Source organism: Prionailurus bengalensis, chromosome B1 (genome assembly GCF_016509475.1).
Source record: "Prionailurus bengalensis isolate Pbe53 chromosome B1, Fcat_Pben_1.1_paternal_pri, whole genome shotgun sequence".
Classification (NCBI taxonomy): Eukaryota; Metazoa; Chordata; class Mammalia; order Carnivora; family Felidae; genus Prionailurus; species Prionailurus bengalensis.
In genome coordinates, this window is record NC_057344.1 from 86070738 (window position 1) to 86095428 (window position 24691).

The 24691-nt window shown below is 35.0% G+C and overlaps 1 protein-coding gene across 1 annotated transcript in view; it reads left to right on the top strand.

Annotated features, from left to right (window-relative positions):
• The window catches only part of CLGN (calmegin), a 50635-nt gene that overhangs the window by 19524 nt on the left and 6420 nt on the right, over positions 1-24691 (top strand). Inside the window, exons 3-10 of the mRNA XM_043603910.1 lie at positions 1030-1103; positions 1769-1827; positions 6041-6182; positions 10183-10264; positions 11673-11865; positions 15700-15889; positions 22009-22122; positions 22245-22395. Coding sequence (XP_043459845.1) covers positions 1030-1103; positions 1769-1827; positions 6041-6182; positions 10183-10264; positions 11673-11865; positions 15700-15889; positions 22009-22122; positions 22245-22395 — 1005 coding nt within the window. The remainder of the gene's footprint in view (positions 1-1029; positions 1104-1768; positions 1828-6040; positions 6183-10182; positions 10265-11672; positions 11866-15699; positions 15890-22008; positions 22123-22244; positions 22396-24691) is intronic.

Below are 24691 nucleotides of genomic sequence, written 5' to 3' on the forward strand. Positions count from 1 at the left end.
ATAGACAGGAAAAGTACTCTCAGGTTAGGGTAGAGACAGTGAATAGAGAAAGTACTTCTGAATTCTTTTACCTAAAGGCTGAAAAAAGAAATCGCATAATCATATACATAAAATTACAGAGCTTGATTCAGAAACGACCCAGACTGATCTATTACTTTAGGCAAAATTTTATTTGTTCATCAATTCAAATTACGTTTTGGTAATTTGTCAATAAATTATTTCTAATCTTTTAAATTGTTTTTGCTGATATGTTCTATACAGCATAATGGTTAAGTGTATAAGCTTTGGAGCCAAACAGCCTTAGTTCATATCATGTCCCAAAACTATCTAACTGTGCCACAGTGGGCAAGTTACTTGGCCTCTCTCATGCAGTTTCATCATATGTAAAATGGGTATTTTGCTCATAGAAGTATTATGAGGATTAAAAGAGCCACCATATAACCACCACCAGTATCACTGTCATCATCATACCAGCTAACACTACAGAACACTTGAAACCATTCTTTGCAGATAATTGCTTTACAGTGCTTTCTGTATTGAATCTTTCTCTTCTCTGGGTCCCTAATCTCTCAAAATGGTATCTCCATCCTCTATCATGTAACAGTGGAATTTAAGAGTTGATATTAAACTTGTCTACATGCTTACTAAGTTTTTCATCTTACATACGTTAGACCATGCTCTGTCCTCTGTCTTTAATGATTTATATTCCCAAATGTTGTCACCTGTTAGAATCCTTTCAAGGCCATGCCAGCTGTGTCATGAGGCTTTCTCTAGTAGAGCTTTTTCCCATCTTTCCTGTGTTGGAAGGACTCAGTGTATTCTTTATTTGCATTTACGGTATTTTTCTCATCATTGTATCTTTTATATTCTCTTGTACCTTATCACACTAGGATGCAAAGTTTTGAGGTCATGTCACCTTTTATCTGTTTTACCTATATGTGCATTGCATATTAGGTTCTTAACTAGTGAGATTATTTAAAGTATTTGTGAAGATGAATAACTTTAGATTTTAAAAAATCTATTTTCTAGATTAAATATAAAACACCTCAACCTATAGGAGAAGTATATTTTACAGAAACTTTTGATAGTGGAAGGTTGGCTGGGTGAGTATTCATTCAAGAGAATGTTTTCTTTGATTTAATTAGCATTTTTAAAGTTATTGGCCTATGAATATTGCCTCTACTACAGAACTATAAAAAATTTTTAAGTATTCTATTTGGCACTGTAAACCAGTACCATTTTGTTATTGATAGAAGTGTTTAACTTGGAGAGTTATTCATTTATACAAAGAAAATATGCAAATGAATTACAAATATAAAGGAAAAAAATTATACCATTTCTTCATTCCTAAGGACTGATATTAATGATCTAACTTCAGATGACAAATTCAAATTACTGTCCCATCCTAAATATTGCTAAAAAAAGTAAATGCCACTATTTATTGATTTTTATATGCCAGACACTGTCCCAAGTAGGTAGGTCAGTACTATATTTATCTCCATAGCTTTATTGCCTTACAGGTGAGGAAACTGAGGCTTAGTTTATCTGATGTGTGATCATACAGCTAGTAAATTGTGGATTCCAAATGTGTTTGGACTCTAGCCTTGTGAGATTATGTATGGGCATCCTTATTTAGCCTCTAAGCATTTAGTTTTTAATGAGAAGTGACTATTGGGTAATCTTTTGTTGTGTTTCTAATATATGTTGTGTCTATAAATTGCTGGCTTTACTTTTAATGATATGTATTTGGTTTCATCTTTATTTATAGGTGGGTCTTATCAAAAGCTAAGAAAGATGATGCAGATGAGGAGATTTCCATATATGATGGTAAAATATTTATTTAAATATTCAATATAACCAGTATGATCCAGAGTTCACTACCTTTTAAAATTAAATTTCTATTATATATATAATATATATATAATATATGAGGTCTGGGGCTCCGTCATGCTTCCACAATAGAATGTTCAGCCTTATATCTCCTTTCTGATATTTCTGGAGGTCTCTGGGTGACCCATACTTAAGCCACCATCTGGTTTCCTGACTCGAAAGAGTTGAATTTTTACTTCAGTGCAGTTAGTCACTGCATTTCCTGCAGCAGTATTTCCCAGGCTACTGCTGTTCTGTGGTGGTTCAACTCCAGCATGGGCGCACCTAGATCAGGTTGTAAGTCAGGGCAAGATCCTCTTAGCAAGTGTGAAACAGGGTAATTAATGAGAGCTACTAGTTACGTGGCTACTCCTGGAGCCCATATCTCCAGGCCTTAATGTCTACTTTCATTGGTTCTCTGATAGGATTATCTTCAAGCTTAGCCATAGGAAAAAAATGTCCTATATGCAGGGGTCATCTTTTCTTCCCTAATAGGACGACAAAAGAACTTTTTTCCTTTTAGTCTAAAATCAGCCTCTTCCTTGGTTGTATGCTAAAGCAAGATCAGCCTCTTCTCATAGTGACTGGTAGTGGGAGTTCTCTTTCTCTCAGAGGACCTCATACCCATAAGGGTATGACCTCACACTCAGACTCCAACAGGCAGATACATGAGAACAGTAACAAAACAGATAATAGCTTGTGTTGGATGTCAGCTATCTAATTCCTTTTCATAGTTTGTTTTAATGTGAGATGAAAATCATGCCTGCATGTCTTTCTTTGCAGTGTTCTCCATCCTCAGAACTCCTCTGGGTTTTTTTGTGTTTATATTCTCCAAAAAGAACTCTGCCATATGCACAGATCAAGCAATATTGCATTCAGTCCAAATCCATTTAGAGAAAAGAATAATTTCACCCAAAGAAGCAGGAAGTCTGCAGATGTGTAACATGACCTAAAATATGCCCGCAGAGATACACATTATCAAACAGAATGTTTGGCTTAACACACCTAGGTTTAGGGGCACCTGGCTGGCTCAGTCAGTAGAGCATGCAACTCTTGATCTCAGAGCCGTATGTTTGAGCCCCATGTTGAGTGTAGAGATTACTTAAAAAAAAAAAAAATCTTAAAAAAAAACTATGTTTAGACTACTTTACAGTTTTTTCAAGAACTTTGGGTAGATAATTGTTTCACATTTGTATTTTAGTTTCCTAAAATTAAGATATACTCTATCTTACAAGTGAGTTTAAATCTCTGTTTCTTGATGGACAAAAGTGTCTTTTAACATTTAAATGAGTCTTTTCTTTAGCTTAACATTAAAATCAAACAAGGAAGCAAACAAACAAACAAACAAAAAAACCAAGCTTCTTAGCACTGAAGTTTGGTCTGTAGTCTCATTAAACATAAATATCCATAAAAATAATTTTCTCACATATTAGATTTAGTATAGTTTTTGAATGATTTTTACCAGTGTCTTGAAAGCAACTTTGAAAAATATGGAATCAAAGTTCTAGATGCTAAAAATGGTGTTTTGGATATTGATAGTAGCAGTGTTGTTTATAAATTGGTTAGTGGAGGGGCACCTGGGTGGCTCAGTCAGTTAAGCATCTGACTTCAGCTCAGGTCATGATCTCACAGTCCATGGATTCAAGCCCTGCATTGGACTCTGTGCTGACACTCGGAGCCTGGGACCTGTTTCAGATTCTGTGTCTCCCTTTCTCTCTCTGCCCCTTCCCTGCTCATGCTCTGTCTCTCTCTCTCAAAAATAAATAAACATTAAAAAAAAAAAGTGGTAGTTGAGATTGATATTATGTTCTTTTGCAAGAGAATTTATTATTCACAGTAGTTAATGACAGCTTCTGTCAAGTGCCACTTGAATAAAGCTCATTCTGAGCTTTTCAGGAGTAAGCAGATCTGTGAAACATGTGCTGGGATGTAGAGTTTGCATTTGGAGTAGACCTATTTACATTTTTAGATTAAGTTATTAATAAAAGTACAAATGTTTAATAAATACCAGTTCTTTAAGTAACCAACTTTTAGGATATAAAAGCTGTGAATTCCTTTTTAAAGAAAAATGTTTGTTTATTTATTTTGAGAGAGACAGAGAAGGTGCACGCCCCTACATGAACTGGGAGGGACAAAGAGAATCCCAAGCAGGAACCAAACTACGGTATCATGACCTGAGCCAAAATCAAGAATCTGACACTTAACCAACTGAGCCACCCAGATGCCCCTTAAACTGTATGAATTCTTTTTAAAATTTTATTTATATCAGAATATATATTCACTGGTATTGTCTAGAATTTGGCTAAGTGATAAATTAATAGAAAGTTATTATTTATTTGGAATTGGAAAAACCTCTTGTCATTGGGCAATAATTACCCTGTCACAAGTTTTCTAAAATTAAAGCACTAGATGGTACCTTTTTCATAGCTGATAAATATATGTGCATAATTGCAAAAAAAAGAAGACAAGATAGTTTAAAAAATTCTTTGCTATAAATATCCTGAAAATCCTAAAGATGAAGTTGTTATTCCTTAAAAGAAGACCTTTGATTTTGGTCAAACCACAGGTTAGTAGTGATAATACAATTTATCATCAATGTGAGAGAATAAATATCAAATGAATTCATCTTTTTTAGAAAGGTATAGTATAACCAAATGAGGGAGAGAAAAGGAAAAGAAACCTATGAACTTTTAAAAATGGATTTTATAAGACTCAATAAATTCTGCACAGTGATAGACAGACCAAAAATTATTTCTCTCTGATTCATGATTGTTCAGGTTCCTGCACTATTGTTTTGTTTTGTTTTTTGTTTTAGAAAGGAAAACAAGTGATATAAAGAGCATTTATGATTCATAAGTGCCTGTTAATAAATATTCCAAGTTGGTATAATGCTGAAAAATAGCTAGTTTTTGCTAAATTGAGTTTCATTGGGAATTGACAGTACCTATAATTTTCAAAGCTAGAACATTTTATACAAATTAATAGAAGTTGGTTATTTTCTATTCTAAAGAGAAAAAAGGAGAAAAATCCAACATGCAACTTTTGGGCTACCGGCAACCCATGGAACTTTACAACGTTTGTAGCCCCAAATGTAATTCCAGGAGCTGTCTGATCTTAAACATGGAAAATCCCAGCCCAGAGAGGAGCGAATGCAACTTTGCCATTATTATAGCTTAGTGCTTATCCAGTGCTTGCTACTTTCTTGGCCAAAAGTTCTGAGAGCTAATTGGCCTAGCCTGAGAACAGTGACCTTAATTTGTGTTTATTGGGCATACAGTTTTCAAGATAAAATTTAAATCCCCACAATACCTTTTGCAAAGTAAAGAAAGCAGCTGATGAGTATCATATATTGCAAAACAGACCGACGCAAACTGCTTATTTTGTGTTAAGGATACTCTTTATCTCCTATGTAATTTTAAAATATATCATTTTAGGGGTGCCTGGGTGGCTCAAATCGGTTAAACATCTGTCCAGCTCTTGGTTTTGGCTCAGATCATGATCTCATAGTTCATGGGTTCTAGCCCTGTGTCAGGCTCTGTGCTGACAGTGCAGAGCCTGCTTAGGATTCTTTCTCTCTCTCTGTCGCTGCTCCTGCCCCTCTCGTGCTGTCTCTGTCTCTCTCAAAATAAATAAATAAACTTAAAAAAATAAAAATAAAATTTATCATTTTAAAAATACAGCATGGATGGGGTGCCTAGGTGGCTCCGTCGGTTAAGCGTCCGACTTCGGCTCAGGTCATGATCTCACAATCTGTGATTCTAGCCCTCTGACAGCTCAGAGCCTGGAGCCTGCTTCAGATCCTGTGTCTCCCTCTCTCTCTCTGCCCGTCCCCTGTTCACGCTCTGTCTCTGTCTCAAGAATAAATAAACATTAAAAAAAAATACAGCATTGCTAGATCATGCTACAAACCACATTTTGTAATTTCATTGATTAAAAAGTCGGAGAAATACAATCTAATTTTAGCTAAGAAAATGAAACTATTCTCTACTAAGATAAAAAAAAAGAGTGGGCATGCATACAATTGCAGATATTATTTCCTGTTTTTCAAATTTTGTTCTATTTTTCGCAAATCAGCCTTCATAAAAAAATCTTACTAGTCACCACTGCTGATAAATAATTCATAAGTCATTGTTTTTGGTTTTCGTTTAATTTGCTTTGCTTTATATTTTAGGAAGATGGGAAATAGAAGAATTGAAAGAAAACCGAATACCTGGTGACAGAGGGCTCGTGTTGAAATCTCAAGCAAAGCATCATGCGATATCTGCAACATTAGCAAAACCCTTCATTTTTGCTGATAAACCTTTGATTGTTCAGTAAGTTTTATTATGTTTTACAGTACTTTCTCTGAAATGTATGTTAGTTTTGTATAATTTGGCTTCTGAATATAGCTATGAAGGGTATAAAATGGGTATAAAAGCCCAGATTTCCTTTTCAGTTTCACTTACTTAAATACAGAAGGCATAAATATGCATAGGCACTCTGAGGTTTTGAGTTAAAGGAAGGTTAATTTAAAAGTTTTATAATATGTACTGTAATATAAAAAATTCTGCCACCGTAGACTGTATAATACATAATAAAATCACCATTTTTATTTTAGCTCTTTTCTTAAAATTACTTACTGTTAAGATATTAATCTCAGTATATTCAGAATAGAACCATAAATATTGCTGCTAAACCAGTGATAAGATTCAAAGGAAACAAATTTATTTTAAAAAAGATACACATATATGGATCAGTGTCTTCTAAGCATCGACCCCTCTTAAGCATTTTTTAATGGTTATTTTTATTTTTGAGAGAGAACAGAGCTATGAATGGGGGAAGGACAGAGAGAGAGGGGGACACAGAATCCAAAGCAGGCTCCAGGCTCTGAGCTGTCAGCACAGAGCCTGATGCGGGGCTCGAACTCACAAACTGAGATCGTGACCTGAGCTGAAGTCAGACACTCAACCGACTGAGCCACCCAGGCGCCCCAGCATAGACCCCTTTTAAAGGGCACATGTTTTCACAATCCTTCACTCCCCCATAGTGTGACATAAACTAATTTTATTATGATGTTGCTTACATGTACACTGTCAGGTATAAATTCCTCAAGTTTCACCTATATAAAACTGATACAAAACAAAATCCACTTATATGAATACAATTACAAAGTCAAAAAATTCAAATTAAAAGCAAAGAAAAGGAAATGTATAAATGTTATTGTCTACCTTATGTTAGAAGATTTGGCTACCCAAAGTTAATTACAACACAAAGAAGTATCATTAACTATGAAGTTTATCACTCTAGAACCCCTTCAGTATTTTTGTTAACATGTTTAACATGTTCTCCACATAGTATAAAATGCCATTCTGTGTTTTAGAAAATTTTTAAAACATGGCATTTGGCATCATTGGCTTAATTTTTCACTTGTGTTGTCTTGACTTAGCTGCATTGTCATGCATGTCAATAAATTTAAATTTTTGAATAATGTCAAAGAGCATATGATTATTATTTTAGCAAATTAAAAATATTTTTACAGTTACTTATTGGAACTAATATTTGAGCTTGATATTATTTATCATTATTCAGGGTTTGGTTTTTCCTTTTTTCTTAAAGTTTGAAAGTAATCCTGGGGCGCCTGGGTGGCGCAGTCGGTTAAGCGTCCGACTTCAGCCAGGTCACGATCTCGTGGTCCGTGAGTTTGAGCCCCGCGTCAGCCTCTGGGCTGATGGCTCAGAGCCTGGAGCCTGTTTCCGATTCTGTGTCTCCCTCTCTCTCTGCCCCTCCCCCGTTCATGCTCTGTCTCTCTCTGTCCCAAAAATAAATAAACGTTGAAAAAAAAAATTTAAAAAAGTTTGAAAGTAATCCTATTCTGTTGAAACTTAGGTGAATATAATATCACTTTCTATTTTGACCCTTTGTGGCTTAAATGAAAAGATCAAGGGAAATAATATAGAATTTAATATTTTCAGAGTAAAATGAATCAAATATAGTATTTTCAGAAAGTATAAATCACCACTAGGCAAGTAAGCAAAAGTAGAAGCAAAGATTAGGTAATAAGTCTAGAAGAAATATTAAAGTAATTGTGAAATTATATCCTCGAAAAGGAAGAAGGGGGCCAAGAATTGAATAGCAGTCTTTGCTATGCTTACAAACAATTTGGAGAAGGAGAGTGAATGTCTTAATACTGATGAAATGGGACAAATAAAGAAATTTTATATTAACTACTATAAATACTGTGGATTTATAATATAACTTTGCTCAAAACCTGCTTTTCCCAAATTGTGTACAATTTGTGTAATATGTGTTATGTGGTCATATAAGTGTTAGAAACTAAGAATATCCTAACTTTCGACATAAGGAAGCATATTTGCTTGCCCGTTAAAGGTTTTGAGAACTTCTACATGTAAAAACCTTTTTCTAACTTTAATACTTTGTTTTCCAGACATACTTGACTACAGAATTCTTTCCCCCTAATGATAATTACTGTTTCATAAGACGGTATGGGAAATGATACTCTAAAAGAGAATCAGGTTGCCATATACCCTAATATATCCTCATTTTTCCTGTGATTAAAGAATAACAGCTGTCAGGCTATATGATACACATTTCACTCATCTCTAATCCATTGTGAATTATTTATAATATGCACAAGTTAATGATTTGAAAACTCTGAAAGTTTGCAGTGTAAGAAATAGATGTAACAATTGGGTCTAGACATAATACAACAACAAAACTATATATTTATAGAGACACTTTACAGAATTGTTTTTTTTTCAGTTCTTACCTTCTCACAGAACCCTTCGTCCTTAGATCACCTATAATAAAAGTATCTTTTTATTTTACCTAAAATAGTTAATATTTACCTTTCATTCACACCATGGACCATTTCTTTTACTTTACAATCTTTAAAAACATGTTCCATGAGAAAAAAAAAATCTCTTTTACAGCTACTGCTTAAAATAAATATAAGGGCAAGGTTTGAGGAAAACAGATTGTCCTTTATTTAAAAAATGAAAAAGAACAAAACAGACCCTTTCTTCTGGTCATAAGAGAAGCTAACAGTTTGGACATCTGGCCTTTGCTGTACATGGTATTATTTAATCATCACTGTCCTTTGAGGTCTGTGAGCTTGAATAACTTGCCTTTCCTAGGTGTCACTAGAGTAAGTGGCAGAATCGGGAATAAATCTCAGGTCTTTCTGGCTCCAAATTACATGCTTGTAACCACTGTTGTAGACTTCTTGAGAAACAAAGCAGAGTGGAAATTAGCGGGGAAAGATCACCATAATCTGGCAACTCAGAGTCACTTAAAGTTTTACTATATTTCCTTTGTTCTTTTCGGTGCAAAATACATACACTAATTGGGTTCAAACTGTCAAAGTTTCATATGCTTTTTTTTTTTTTAACTTTTGTGTCACTAAAGTTTTTTTTAGAAACATATGAAACTACAGTCCTTTCTTAAAATTATCACTGGTTTCTGTTACTTCTCTAGTTCTCATTTCTTTTTCTTTTAATTCATCAAGCCAAATCACAACCATTTTGGTTTTTACTGTTTTTCACTGTGAGGGCCATTTCATTGATCATTTCACATGTAATTCATTACTTTACCAAAAATCTCTCCTAAATACTGCTCGATATGCCTACGTCTTTGCCTAAGAAAGATTATTTTCTTTAAAAAAACAAAATAACAAAAAACTCTTGCTGGAAATGACACGGTGTTGCAAATCCATGAAAAGGCTCTCATGTCGGTTCATTCTTCCAGTTGTTTTTCTGCATTTCCTGGCCATTGAGGTGTGAAGTACTCCAGGTTATTGACTGAGATTATGAAATCTCTTTGCTGGAAGTATTTAATTAAATGGAGGAGCTATTTAACATGTAGGTGTAGTTGAACTACAATACAGATTAGTGAACTGGGTATCTAAGATCTATCAGCAATTTCTTAGAAATCTATTGCTGTAGCTATCGTCCTCATAGTTTTTGTTTTTTAGTTTATAAAGAAATATGTATAGTGTACACCTTATCTGACTTTGAAGTTTCCTGTTCTAGTTTTAAAGTATCTTATTCTTAATTCAGCAGTTTTGATGGAAAAAATTATGGCAACAAGTTGGCTGACTTTTCTATAGTTGATTATAATCATTCTATTAATATTTTAAGAATGTGCATAGAAAAAGCATGTCTGCTTATTCCCTACACGTTGTGGATATGCTTTATATGAGCTTCTGGTAATGTAAAACATTTATGTTTAAATGAATTGAGAATAATACATTCGGTTTGAAGAGCGATTAGTAATTTTTTATTTATCAGCAGTATGATTCTTTTTCCCTTCATTTAGATATGAAGTAAATTTTCAAGATGGTATTGATTGTGGAGGTGCATACATTAAACTCCTAGCAGACACTGATGGTTTGAATCTGGTATGATATTTTAATGTTTAAGAAAACCGTATTAAAGTTTATAATATTTTTAAGAAGCAATTGATAAAGCTGAAATTTTTATTTTAACTGAAATTGAAAAGAACCTTAAAAATCTTTGTCCAAATGAGTCTGTATAGCTTTCAGAGTGCGCCTTCCAGTTTCATATGCAGCTATGTTACTTGATGGCATCAGTTTTGTAATCTTTAGCAAAATAATAGTTTGCTGTGTCTATAAGTAAAAAAATAACATGGTGCTTATAAATGTCATGGGAAGATCAGCTTAGAGTTATTTTCTTTACAAATTAAGAATCATAAGTTTGTTCACAGAAGTAAAATAATGGAGCAAAGCAGTAAAACAAAATGGTCAAACCACCAAATATAAAAGGTGGGCCAGTTCAGGAGTTGGCAGTCCCCAAAAATAACAGGTTAAAAATATTTTCATAATGAAGCAAGTGTATTAGCACTGTTTTGAAGGTTGGAGGTGTTTCTTGTAGCATTCTCCTATAGGGGGCTGTATCAGGGCTTCTGCATATAATGGACATAAGATAAATGAGGCATCAATGAGATATTTGTTAGAATGCATGGCTATGCCGAGGCCGTGAAACATAATAGAGTTAGGTAAAGGGGAGGCCGTTTGTAGTATATGTTGAAGGTTTTGGGTATTGAAAGGTGACTGTCACTCAAAGCTATAATGACATAATGAAATTAAGTGCCAGGTATTTTTCTAAGCACTTTACCTGATTAACTCAGTAAGTCCTCAGAGAAACCTTTAAGGTAGGTACTATTATTATCTCCATACTTGAGAGGTGATGAAACAGGACTATAGCAAAACTAAGAAATTTGTTCAGGGCCATATACAGCTGGTTAAGTGGCAGTGGTAGCATTTGCATCCCACTATCTGACAACGGATCCCATGCTTTGAACCAATAGGCCATGCCAGATAAAGAGAAATTACTGGTAGTAAGATAGGGAGCATGTCTCTGTGTCTGTTTTTATGTCTGAGTCTCTCTTCATCATGTGCTCAGGAAGGTCATTTTCTGGTATCTTCTTGAAAAATAGTAATGGGTAATCATTAAGGTCATTAGTGTGCTTTTCTCTATGCTTAAATTTTCTGAACAAAATATTAATAGTTCAGATTTCATTTAATAAAGTAATTCAAGTTTATTAAGATGTTGCTAGGGTGGTTTCAGCATCTCCTACATCTTCAAGAAGTAGCATGTGCATTTTTAAAAAATCTATTTTTGAAGTAAAACTTTTTTCCACATCCTTTATTGTCACTTGTGTCAAATGATTCTTTGGTGAATTACCATTCAATAGATCTTCATAACCTCTACCCGGTTGGATAGAATAGAAAAATTCATTAAATACTCTAATTCTGGACTAATCCCTACACTCATCTCTCTTTGAAGGAAAACTTTTATGATAAAACATCCTATACCATTATGTTTGGACCAGATAAATGTGGAGAAGATTATAAACTTCATTTTATCTTCAGACATAAACATCCCAAAACTGGAGTTTTTGAAGAGAAACATGCCAAACCTCCAGATGTAGACCTTAAAAAGTTCTTTACAGACAGGAAGACTCATCTTTATACCCTTGGTATATCCTTTTAATTCATTCATTAATTCAAAAATATTTGCTGACTACCTTTATTTCATGGCAAGGGATTTGGGAGAAATAAACATTGATCCTACCCTTGAGGCGCTTATCTTTTTAGGATAATTATAATGCATATAGTGCAGGTAGAAAGTAAAATGCCATATGAGAGGTGCAGATGAGGTACAGTTAAGAGTTCAAAATCAATATTACTTCCAGTTTGTAGACACAGAGAAAACGTTTTGTTTTTTTATCTTTAATTTTTTTTAATGTTTATTTATTTGAGAAAGAGAGAGAGAGAGAGAGAGAGTGGGAGCATGAGTGGGGGAAGGGCAGAGAGAGAAGGAGACACAGAATCTGAAGTAGGCTCCAGGCTCTGAGCTGTCAGCACAGAGCCTGACGTGGGGCTTGAACTCACAGGCTGCGAGATCATGACCTGAGCCAAAGTTGGATGCTCAACCAACTGAGCCACCCAGGCGCCCCCAGAGAAAACTTAGAGATTATATATTAACTAGTCTTGAAATGTAGATGGAACCTGGAAGATAGGAGAAGAAAAGGAAATTTGAGGTGATAGGACATTAGTGGTACTATAAGAATAGAAAAGATTAAAAAGGAAAAAGTCCTTGATGCCAAGCTAAGAAACTTGGACTTTACAAGTAGTTGAATTATTGTTACTTCCTACCTCATGGTAGTTGTGGCACATATTTAAACTTGGAAAGGGAAAGTATTGAGCAACCATTATATTAACGTACTTAGCTTTACTTTGTAAATAGGAGTTTGCATAGACATTGAGTGGGAGGAACGTTGTAAGGAATTGATTCTCCTCTTCCCAAGTACATACAGTTATGGAGCTTTGATGTGTCGATGATTATTTAAGATCACAGCGTGTCAGAATCTGAAGGACAGCTCTATCCAAGACTAAGATATTTCAGTTCTCTTTCCAAAGACTTCAGTTGCAGAAACATTGAAGTTGTCTGCCAAGGCAATGACCAATTTTATTTTTAATGTCCGCATTTATATCAAAGAGCTTTTTCTAAAGTTGGAAAATAGAACTGGATGCTTTGGGGAACGTAAAGTAAAAGTAATGAGAAGTTATAACTAGAATAGAACAAATAAATTTCATTAGACTTTGTACAAATTTGGGGAAAAGCAACTTGGTATAATATATCAAAGACTGTAAGAGGATTATGTGTTTTGAAACCACAATTCCATTTTAGGGAATTTATCCAAAGAAAATAATCCAAAAGAAAGAAAATGAGCTATGTGTGGAAATAATACTGTAAATTTAAAGCAACCCAAATGTTATAGTAGGAATTTTATATGCAGTACAAAAATGATAACTATGAAAATATTTAGCAACAAGGGAAAATGTTTACAATATTAAAATGTTAAAAGAAAATGAGATATAAAGTGGAAGTAGATTATTGTAGGGGCCACTAGGCAAATTATGCAAGCAAATAGAAAGACCAGGAAAAAAAAAGAACTAATTGTCATTAGTCACCTGATACATACCATGCTCTGTGCTAGGTACTTGGTTTAGAACCATCATGTGAGGTGAACAGTTTCTTTCTATTGTACCTTAACTTAGGTTAAGTAACTCGCTCTAGGAAATAAAAGTAATTGGTAGATCTAGAATTGAAATTCAAGGCTGACTCTTAAACACTTGCTTTCTTACTACTATACACAAAAACTTTGTAGTACTAGGATTATTGAATGACTTTAAAAATTTTTCCTGTAGGGGTGCCTGGGTGGCTCAGTTGGTTGGGTGACTGACTGCCTTTGGCTCAGGTCATGATCTCGCAGTTTGTGAGTTTGAGCCCCACGTCAGCTCTGTGCTGACAGCTCAGAGCCTGGAGCCTACTTCAGATTCTGTGTCTCCCCCTCCCTCTACCCCTCCCCTGATCATGCTCTGTGTCCCTCTGTCTCTCAATAATAAATAAATGTTAAAAAAAATTTTTTTTAATTTTTTCCTGTACTACTAATATATTTTTGTAACATTATTTTATAGTTGTTCTAAGAACTTTACAGAGTACACCTTTAAAGGCATAAAATCCAATGTCTTTTATTGTAAATTCATTTAAAATATTTTAATACAGTTTTAGACAAAGGTGTCTTTTCACATATTAAGATTTGTCATGTGCTTTTTTGTTTTTTCACGGTAATTTTTAAACATTTCAGTTGCAGAATTTATTCAGAACATTCTTTTCAAGATTTTTCTTGAGAAATGCCTTTTTTGAATTAGGAAGAATCTAGTACTTTTTTACATTTAAGATCTTACTCTTAGCTCTGCTTAAATCTTGACTTTTTCCCTATGTAGTAATATAGTTTTATAATCTCAGCTGCAGTAGAAGAGGAAATATTGGAGAAAAAAGGGAGAAAACACAGAGTGTTGCATTATATGAATTTGTATATAAATTACAGTATTTGATTTTGGTATAAGTAATTTGGCATTGTTTTTACTGAAACCTCTAGAGATTGTTCTTGCTTTAGAACTATTTCTTCAGAACGTGGTAGCCCGCTTACTAACTAAGTCAGGACAATCCTGACATTCATTGATAGCTCCTACTTCTTTAGCTTACTGAAAAGCACATGTTAGACATCTATTTTCATCTAACATTCCTTCCAAAGATCTAAAATTTACCCAGTGACCATACCACCCAAGTTTACAGTGGAGAGAGCTTTTATTTTGTCATTACAATGGATAAGGGGTCCTTTATGAAACTTGGCTTGGATAGTTAGTTAATTAGTTTTAGAGATGGGGGAGGAGCAGAAGGAGAAGGAGAGAGTGAATCTCTTTTTTTTTTTTTAACTTTTTTAATGTTTATTTTTGAGAGAGAGACAGAGCATGAGTGGGGATGGGGAAGGGGCAGAGAGAGAGAGACACAGAATCTGAAGCAGGCTCCAGGCTCCGAGCTGTCCGCACAGAGCCCGACATGGGGCTTGAACTCAAGAGCTGTGAGATCATGATCTGAGCCGAAGTCAGATGCTTAACCAAATCAGCCACCCAGGTGCCCCTGGAAAGAGAGAATCTTAAGCAAGCTCCATGCTGGGCTTGATCTCACAACTGTGAGATTATGACCTGATCTGAAATCAAGAGTCAGATGCTTAACCAACTGAGCTATCCAGGTGCCCCTGGCTTGGGTACTTTTAGAGAGCTAACATTCACCTCCAAACAAACATATGTGTAGACTTGAATATTTTCCATCAACCTTAAGATATTTTACACTACAGTGTATGCATCATTGAATTTGAAATATCATTAACTTGAAAATTTTCTAGGAAATGGTAGTCATGCATCAATGTTAATTTCCTGCTTTGGGTGACTAGATTGAAGTTATATAGGAGAATGTCCTTGTTTGTAGGAAATATACATTAAAACATTCAGGGATGATGTGTATGAGGTTAGTAAATTAATTTCAAGTGGTTCATGAAAAAATAAAGTTCTTCATAGTGTACTTGCAAGTTTTGAAGTTTGAGATAGTTTCAAAAAAGTTATTTTAAAATACTGAAGAAGATTGGGTTGACTTCTGTGATAATAAAAAAGTGAAGCTCACTGGTTGTGTGAGTCCCAAACTGAGTTAGCTATTGGATATTCCTTATTTGAGAAGTAATGGAGCATTTTATTAAATTATTACTTAAGACAAATTTTTCCTTTTGGTTTTAGGAAGCACTGTACCTAGTGATCTCAGCATATTTTGATTTAATATTTGATTATAATTCCTCTATTTCTGGTTAATAAAAAATTCTACTCATGAAATTTAGGGTAGTTTTTTATTTAGAAGATTATTTTTAAAATGTCAGTCATTATAGGTGTTATTTATTTAAATTGGTCTTTAGTGATGAATCCAGATGACACATTTGAAGTATTAATTGATCAAATAGTTGTAAACCAAGGAAGCCTACTAGAAGATGTGGTTCCTCCTATCAATCCTCCCAAAGAAATTGAAGATCCCAGTGACAAAAAGCCTGATGAATGGGATGAAAGAGCAAAAATCCCTGATCTTTCTGCTGTCAAACCAGAAGACTGGTAAGCAAAGAATTCAGTAGCAAAGCATTAGTTGGTATAATTCAGTAATGAGATATTACATATAAGTGAAGTTTACAACCAGTGAAACATATTCCTTTAACATCAAAATTACTTATTTTGACTATTTGGGGTGAAATAATTTTCTAAAATAGACTTTGTATTTCCTTGCCTTTTAATTATCTTAATTTTCATTTTAATTAATATTTTTTCAACATTTTTTCAATATTTTTTTTTATGTTTCCAATGCTGTGGGTGGGGGGCATTCCATGAATCTAAGACACCGACACTTTAATTTTAATTCCTAGTTTGATCTTTATCATGTATGTGTGTGCACATCTTATATAGTTAATTTTTTCAGTTAATGATTACTGGTTTTAAAATAGACATATGTTCAGCATCTTCTAAAGCCATATAGGATTCACTCGTACTAAATCCCTTAGCTGAGTATTTGTGTTGTTTTCATTCTATAGGATTATGAGTATTTGCCTTAAAAGAAATGTATTCAGTTCCTGAGTTCCCATAGCTTTGAGTTCAGATGGTGAGAGATGCCTGCTAACTCACTCTAACTCACAGAGTTCCTAAGGATCAGGAATCTGGGTGTGGCTAGCCTACTGGTTCTGGCTCAGGCTCTCTCCTGAGGTCAGAGTTCAGCATTCATCTGAAGGTCTGACTCTGGCTACTGGAGGATCTGCTTTGTTTTTTAACTGGCTAACGTGGCTGTTGTCAAGAAGTTTCAGTGCCTTGCCACTTGGGCCTCTCCTTAGTGTGCTCATGACGTAGCTGATGCCCCCCCTCCCCAGAGGGAGTGACCCCAGAGGAGGAGAGAGCACAGCCACAGGACTTGTAACATCTTTTTATAACCTAATCTCAGAAGTGACGTGTCATCACTTCAGCTGTATTCTGTTTGTCACAAGACTAACTCTGCCTGGTACATTTAGGAGGGAACTACACAAAGGTGTAAATATTAAGTATGGTTTTGCTATTTATTTTTGAGAGAGAGAGAGAGAGAAACAGAGTGTGAGTGGGAGAGGGGCAGAGAGAGAGGGAGACACAGAATATAAAGCAGGCTCCAGGTTCTGAGCTGTCAGCACAGAGCCCGATACAGGGCTTGAACTCAGAAACCTCAAGATCATGACCTAAGCTGAAGTAAGATGCTTAACTGATTAAGCAACCCAGGTGCCCCACTAAGTATGATTTTTAAAAGTTCTTTTCTTAGTTTACTAAGAGTTTTGTTTTTTTCCATGATTGGGTGTTGGATTTTGTAAAGTACTTTTGTGCATGCATTGAGATGACCATGTGGGTTTTCTCTTTTCTTCTTTTTTAAAAAATTTTAGAGAAAGAAAGTAAGGGGGGACAGGGTAATAGAGAATCTTAAGCAGACTCCATGCTCCGCGTGGAGCCCAACGTAGGGCTCGATCCCCTGACGGTGAGATCATGACCTGAACCAAAATCAAGAGTCAGACACTGAACTAACTGAGCCACCCAGGTGCCCCTCTTTTATTCGCTTAGTATGGTGAATTATATTGATTGATTTTCAATACTAGACTAAACTTGCAGTCCACTTGGTCAGCAAGTGTTGCCCTTTTTATATTTGCTGGATTCTTAAATTTTTTTTTTTAATGTTTATTTTTGAGAGAAAGAGTGCAAGCAGGGGAGGGGCAGAGAGAGAGAGGGAGACACAGAACTTGAAATTGGCTCCAGGCTCTGAGCTGTCAGCACAGAGCCCAACACGGGGCTTGAACTCGGGAACAGTGAGATATTTGTCTTTGATGATTCATGATTTGATTGTCTTACCTAAGAAATCTTTGCCCAAATGAGTGCCACAAAGATTTGCTTTTTTTTTTCCTAGACAAATAATTTTGACTAAAACTCTGTTCTAAGTTAATTGTATATAGTGTGAGATCTAAATCAAGATCAGTTTTTAAAAATAAGGATGTCTAATTGTGCCAGCACCTCTTATCATCATTAATGTCTATAATGATCTATGATGATAACTTTTATTTTACTAATAATATGGTAATTTGTGTTTTTTTCTTGATGAATCTAGCTACAGGTTTATCGATTTTATTGACCTTTTTGAAGAACTGGCTTTTGTTTTATTTTTTTTTCCCTCTATTGACCTTTGTTAAATTTTGTTATTTGTTTCCTTCTTCTTACTTTGGACTTAATTTGCTTCATTTTTTTTTTTTTTTGGCCTTATTTAGAAAATCTTTTCTGACAGAAGCAGCTGTAAATTTTCTCTAAACACTGCTTTAAGTGTGTTTTACAAATATATGTCACTTACAATAACATTCAGTTCATACCGTTTTCTAATTTCATTAGTGATTTTTTTCTTTAATCCATGTGTTTTTAAATGTGTTGCTTTGTTGGCAATTATTTATGGATTTTCCAGATATGATTTTCATTTTGACTCCAAATTTTTAATTCTGTGGTCAGAAAATTTACAAATGTCAGTTGCATCAGGGTTGTTGAAAGCATCTACATATTTACTGGTTTTCAGTCTATTCTCTTACTGAGAGAAGAGTTTTAAAATCTTTTGATTGGGGCGCCTGGGTGGCGCAGTCGGTTAAGCGTCCGACTTCAGCCAGGTCACGATCTCGCGGTCCCTGAGTTCGAGCCCCGCGTCGGGCTCTGGGCTGATGGCTCAGAGCCTGGAGCCTGTTTCCGATTCTGTGTCTCCCTCTCTCTCTGCCCCTCCCCCATTCATGCTCTGTCTCTCTCTGTCCCAAAAATAAATAAACGTTGAAAAAAAAAATTTTTCTTTTAATCTTTTGATGGATTGGTATCCCCTTTGAGTTCTGTTAGTTTTGCTTCATGTATTTGAAGATCTGTCACTATTTCTATTCGTAGTACTTCATGACCTCTTGAGGAACTAACCATTTTTTAATTATAGAATAATATCCTTCTTTATAAACTCTTGTAATACTCTTGTCTTGATGTCTACTTAGTCTTATACTAAGTCAACAAACACTTCTGGTTTCTTTTAAATCATATTTCCATTGAATATTTTCCTTTGTTTAACCTATATATGCCTTTATTTTTAAAGTCATTTTCTTGTAGGCAACCTATATGTGGTTCGTGTGTTTTAATTGGAGTGTTTTAAATTGTCTACATTTAATGTAATTATTAATATGATTGGATGGAAACATACTTGTTTTCTTGCCACTTGTGTTGTTTGTCCCATATATTCTGTGGTACTTTATAAAATATTTTTCCTGACTTCTTTTAGATTGAGTTATTTTGTTTTATTTTATTTTTAGTCTTGTATTCTTTCTTTCCTGTTGGCATATTGCCTTTTCCTCTGTGGTTTATTGTTTTAGTGGTTGCTCTAGGGTTTACAGAATTTTGCATTTCTAACTGACTTCAGTCTACTCTCAACTAATATTATATCACTTTATGTCTAAGTTAATCTTATCAGGGTCTTGTCATTTTCTCCTCCATTCTTTGTGCTATTATCATACATTTATGTCTATCCTATGAAGGCCACACACATTTATTCTTCACTCAGTATATTTTAGTCAGACAGTTATTAGGGGAAAAGTTGTTTTATTTACCCACATAGTTACCACTTAGGATACTCTTTTTGTGTAGATACATATTTTCATCTGTTACTATTTTTCTTCTGCCTGATAAAAATTCTCTCAATGTATTGGTACATGTCTGCTGTCATTGAATCCTCTCAACTTTTAGGTATCTGAAAATTTCTTTATTTTCCTTAATTTTTTAAAATGTTTATTTATTTTTGAGAGAAAGAGAGAGAGAGAGAGAGAGAGAGAGAGAGAGAGAGAGAGAGCGAGCATGAGCAGGGGAGGGACAGAGAGAGAGGGAGACACAGAATCCAAAGCAGGCTCCAGGCTCTGAGCTGTCAGCACAGAGCCCGACGTGGGGCTCGAACTCACTGACCGTGAGATCATGACCTGAGCCAAAGTGGGACTCTTAGCCAACTGAGCCACCCAGGTACCCCTATTTTCCTTAATTTTTGAAAGGTGTTTTCACCATTATAGGTTGATAATTATTTTTAAAGTCATTTCTTGAGTTGTCTTGAGGCTTGCGTTGTTTCCAATGAGAAGTCAGTTGTTATTCTCATCCTTTTTCTCCTTTACCTAATATATAATTTTTTTTTCTGTTTGGTGTTAAGATTTATTGTTACTAGTTTTCAACAATTAGATAGTGTTGTGGTGTGGTTGTGTGTGTGTGTGTGTGTGTGTGTGTGTGTATGCTTGCCTTGCTTTCCAGCTTTTTGGAATGTGACTGTATAGTTTGTATCAACTTTGGATAATACTTGTCCTCATTTTTTTTTCAGTATTTTTTCCATTTCACTTTTAGAGCGAGAGAGTGCGGCCAAGTGGGGGAATGGGGCTGAGGGAGAGAGAATCCTAAGCAGGCTCCACACACAGTGCAGGGGGCCCAATGCAGGGCTCAATCCCATGACCCTGGGATCATGACCTGAGCCAAAATCAGGAGTGGGCCACTCACCAACTGACTGAGCCATCCAGGCACCTCCTAGCCTTTATTTCTGTAAATATTTATATGTGCCTCTCCATCTCTCTTTTTGAGACACCAAGTAAATGTAAGACTGCTTTATGTTGTCTCACAGGTCACTGAGTGTCTGTTCACTTTTTTAAGCCAATTTTTCTCTCTCTGCTTCATTTTAGAAAGTGTCGACTCCATTTCTTCAAGCTCTTGTGTGTAAACATTGGGGTTACTACTGACTCAGAAATTGAGTGTTGCTCCTGGATAACCAAAAGTGTTTCCTTGTTAATTCTCTTGTAGATAAAGAGAGATCCTGATTTATCATAAAAATGTCTTTGCATTCAAGCAAATAGTATCATAGGGAAGTAACTTCTGCAAGGAAGAAATAACAGTATGGTTGTTTTTAATAAATAAAAAGTCACTATTAATGCATAATTTTCATGAATTCATACTTTCAGAAATGGTAGGAGTACCTCCCTCCATGTGGATTTTCTTCCATTGTTTCATATTTCTTTACCTATAAAGAGTAAGCCTGGGAAGTAAGTTTGCCCTGAAATGAAAGAAACTGCTACTAATAAGCTCTTTCTGATTGGTGATGCATGTTAGAATTTGTTTTATAAACTGATAAAGGAAATGCTCCCTTAAATTTTAAATTCTAGTTACTCTGAGCCCTGAGAGACTCAAAAGTGATAGCAGGCAAGTATAAGTCTTTACATATAGAGAGTTGATTATTTGAGTTTATTTTGTTAGTAGATCTGTTTGAAAAATTACATGTAACCTCTTGTTTAAAATTTGTACTTTTCTATAAAGATGAAAATTATACTAGTAGTTTTATTCAGTACTTACTATGATTATGTTTATATACTTGAGAATTTATTTTCTAGGTATAATTTTTAATGAAAATATAAAAGTAATAGAATTAAATATGGAGAGTTTAAAAAAGAATAATATTAGAGTAAGGAAGACCTTTCCTAATATGACATAAAATTTAAGAATCATAAAAGAAAATATTAATAAATTTCAACTACAGAAAATGAATTGAGTATAACCAAAAAAACACCTATCATAAACTATATCAAAAAATACATGAGAAACAGGAAAAAATATTTTCAATTCAGACAGCTAATTTCACGTTAATTTCTAATATATTCCAGGATATTCATTATAGAATTATTTGTAATAGTAAATTTTTAGAAATACTAAATGTCCCTCAAGAGTAGTCTAAATAAATTATGGTATCGCCACAAATTAGAAAACTGTACAACAGTTAAGAATGAAGCAGATATATATTATATAAAACAGGGCTCACAGAGCAGTCTTGGCACATAGTAGGCTTCTAATATGTGTTTGTTGATGAATTGATGAATTTTTAAGTAAACAAAAACATACTCTGTATAGAATGCTATCATTTGTGTAAAAAAACCCAGTATATACCTATGTGCATGTATGCATGGGGCACAACAGGGAATATATACACAAGAAAGTAACAAGTTAGCAGAAGATTTTGGTGGATGAGAAATGGGGAGATAGTAGACACAAAGACAGAAGGGTAGGAAATACCTTTTGGTATCTTCTGACTTCTGTAACATATGCATTTTTAAACTTTTTGAATAACTAATACTTGACACAAAATACTGTATTTTCAGGGATGAAAGTGAACCTGCCCAAATAGAAGATTTAAGTGCTGTGAAGCCTGATGGCTGGCTTGATGATGAACCAAAATTTATTCCAGATCCTAATGCTGAGAAACCTGATGACTGGTAAACAAACACTCTTCATCCTCAGCTGTCAATTTCATCCATTTCTTACTTGCTTTTTGTTACTGACTGACTGACAGGAGAGACGTGAGGTTACTATATTTGCTTTGTTCTAATTTCCTAAGGAATGAAGACATGGATGGAGAATGGGAGGCACCTCGTATTTCTAATCCAGCATGTCAAATTGGGTGTGGTGAGTGGACACCTCCCATGATAGATAACCCCAAATACAAAGGAGTGTGGAGACCTCCAATGATAGATAATCCTAACTACCAGGTAATAACCCACTTCTTCCAATTCCATAGTAAAGTTTAAAATGCTGTGATATTTCTATTATATATTTAGTTATTGATAATGCTGTGTTAACTTTTAGAAATTTGATTTGTAATGGTATACTTTAGCTATCTTAAGCCAAAGGAGGGGTGCCTGGGTGGCACTCAGTTGGTTAAGTGTCTGGCTTTTGTTTCAGTTCAGGTCATTATCTCAAGGTTCGTGAGTTCAAGCCCCACATGGGGCTCTGCACTGACAGCACAGAACCTGCTTGGGATTCTCTCTCTCCCTCGCTCTCTGTCCCTCCCCAGTACGTGCACAGTCACTCTCTCTCACTCTCCCACAGAATAAAGAAACTTAAAAAAAAAAAAAAAGTAAAAGAAAATAGACTCCAACTAATTTATTTATTTAAAACATTTTTTAATGTTTATTTATGTTTTGAGAAAGAGACAGAGTGTGAGCAGGGGAGGGGCAGACAGAGAGGGAGACACAGACTCTGAAGCAGGCTCTAGGCTCTGAGCTGTCAGCACAGAGACGGACACGGGGCTCGAACTCATGAACCATGAGATCATGACCTGAGCTGAAGTCAGACGCTTAACTGAGTCACCCAGGTGCCCCTAATTTATTTTAAAAAGTAGAGTACTCTTGGGGCGCCTAGGTGGCTCAGTCATTTGGGAATCTGACTCTTGATTTCAGCTGGGGTCCATCTCCCATGGTTTATGGGATCGAGCCCCGTGTGGGGCTCTGTGCTGAGGGCATGGAGACTGCTTAGAACTGCTCTGCCCCTCTCCTGCTCATACTCTCTCTCTCTCAAAATAGATAAACTTTGGGGTGCCTGGGTGGCTCAGTGGGTCAAGCGTCTAACTCTTGATTTCAGCTCAGGTCATGGTCTCATGGGTTCATGAGTTTGAGCCCCGCATCAGGCTGTGCACGGACAGTGCAGAGCCTACTTGGGATTCTTTTTCTCTCCCTCTCTCTCTGCCCCTCCCCTACTCGTTCTCTCTCTCTCTCACACACAATAAATAAACTTTTAAATAAATAAACAAACAAAAAGAAATGCAGAATCTCAGGTCTCAAACCTACTGAGTCTAAGTCTGCATTAAAAAAAAAAAAAAAAGTAAAGTATTCTTGGGGCAGTGGCCAGCTCAGTGCATAGAGCATGTGACTGTTGGGGTCACATAAGTACAAGCCCCACATTGGGCATAGTCTACTTTAAAAAAAGAAAAGTAAAATATTCTTTATGTAATTTTCTGGAGGAATAATATTAAGGACTAAACATTAGTCACTTCATACTATATTTTTCTCTGTTAATCGATGATCACTCTGGAACCAAGTTCCAGTTTAGAATTAAATATAAGAAATGAGTTCTGATCAGGAGACCTCACATTGTACATTTTAGTAATTGATGCCTGTGCTTAATTGATGTACTCCTTATTTTCTGGTGTTATTAAACTTTGGCTTTTTTTCAATAATATCAGATGTCTTTTGAGTGTGCCTGGATTTTGGGGTCGAATCTCTATGTTATGCATTTAACCCTGTAGTTTTATCTAATTATTCATTGACATTTTCTAACATTTATTATACATAGGCAATTGCATATTCTAATTGTTGCCTGTGAGGTTTTTTTTCATAGCATTTATCACAGAATGCTTATTTTGGTAACTTTTTAAATGTCTGTCTCTTTCACTACTTTAAATTTAATAATAGAGGAACCATGTCTCTCTTGATCATCACTCTATCCCTAGTATCTGGCATAGTGCCTGGTGCAGAATAGACATACATGATGGAAGAGTGAGTGAGTCAGTAATCATATTGTTGAATTTTTTTGATTTGGCTGAGTTTAATCATTTAAGATTTGTGGAACTTTTATGTTGAATTTTTTTCTGAGGTGCAGAAAAACATATCCATACCCATCATTGGTATATGTTAAAGGAATGGCTTCATATTTAGCATACAGTAATCTCTCTGATTTGGGCAATTTTAATGACTTCTTGCTTTTAATAACTTTGCTAAAGGTAAAAAATATTGTCTATAATGGTATCACTTGTGAAATTTAATTACTCAAGTTTCTTTGTGTGTTGGATTTTCACTTTGCCGTTTTTGGAGTTTAAAGTCAGTTTTATTCATAGGGAATATTGTGTACAGAATGAGAAGAAAAGTTTTTCTTTCCAATGACTTGCTGATGAATTAACATCAGATAAGATTTTCTTTTTTCTCCAAATAGTACTGCTGATTTCATTCAACAGCAACAACTTCTTGAATAGCATTTATAATGACATTGTTTTATTTGAAAATGTCTTTA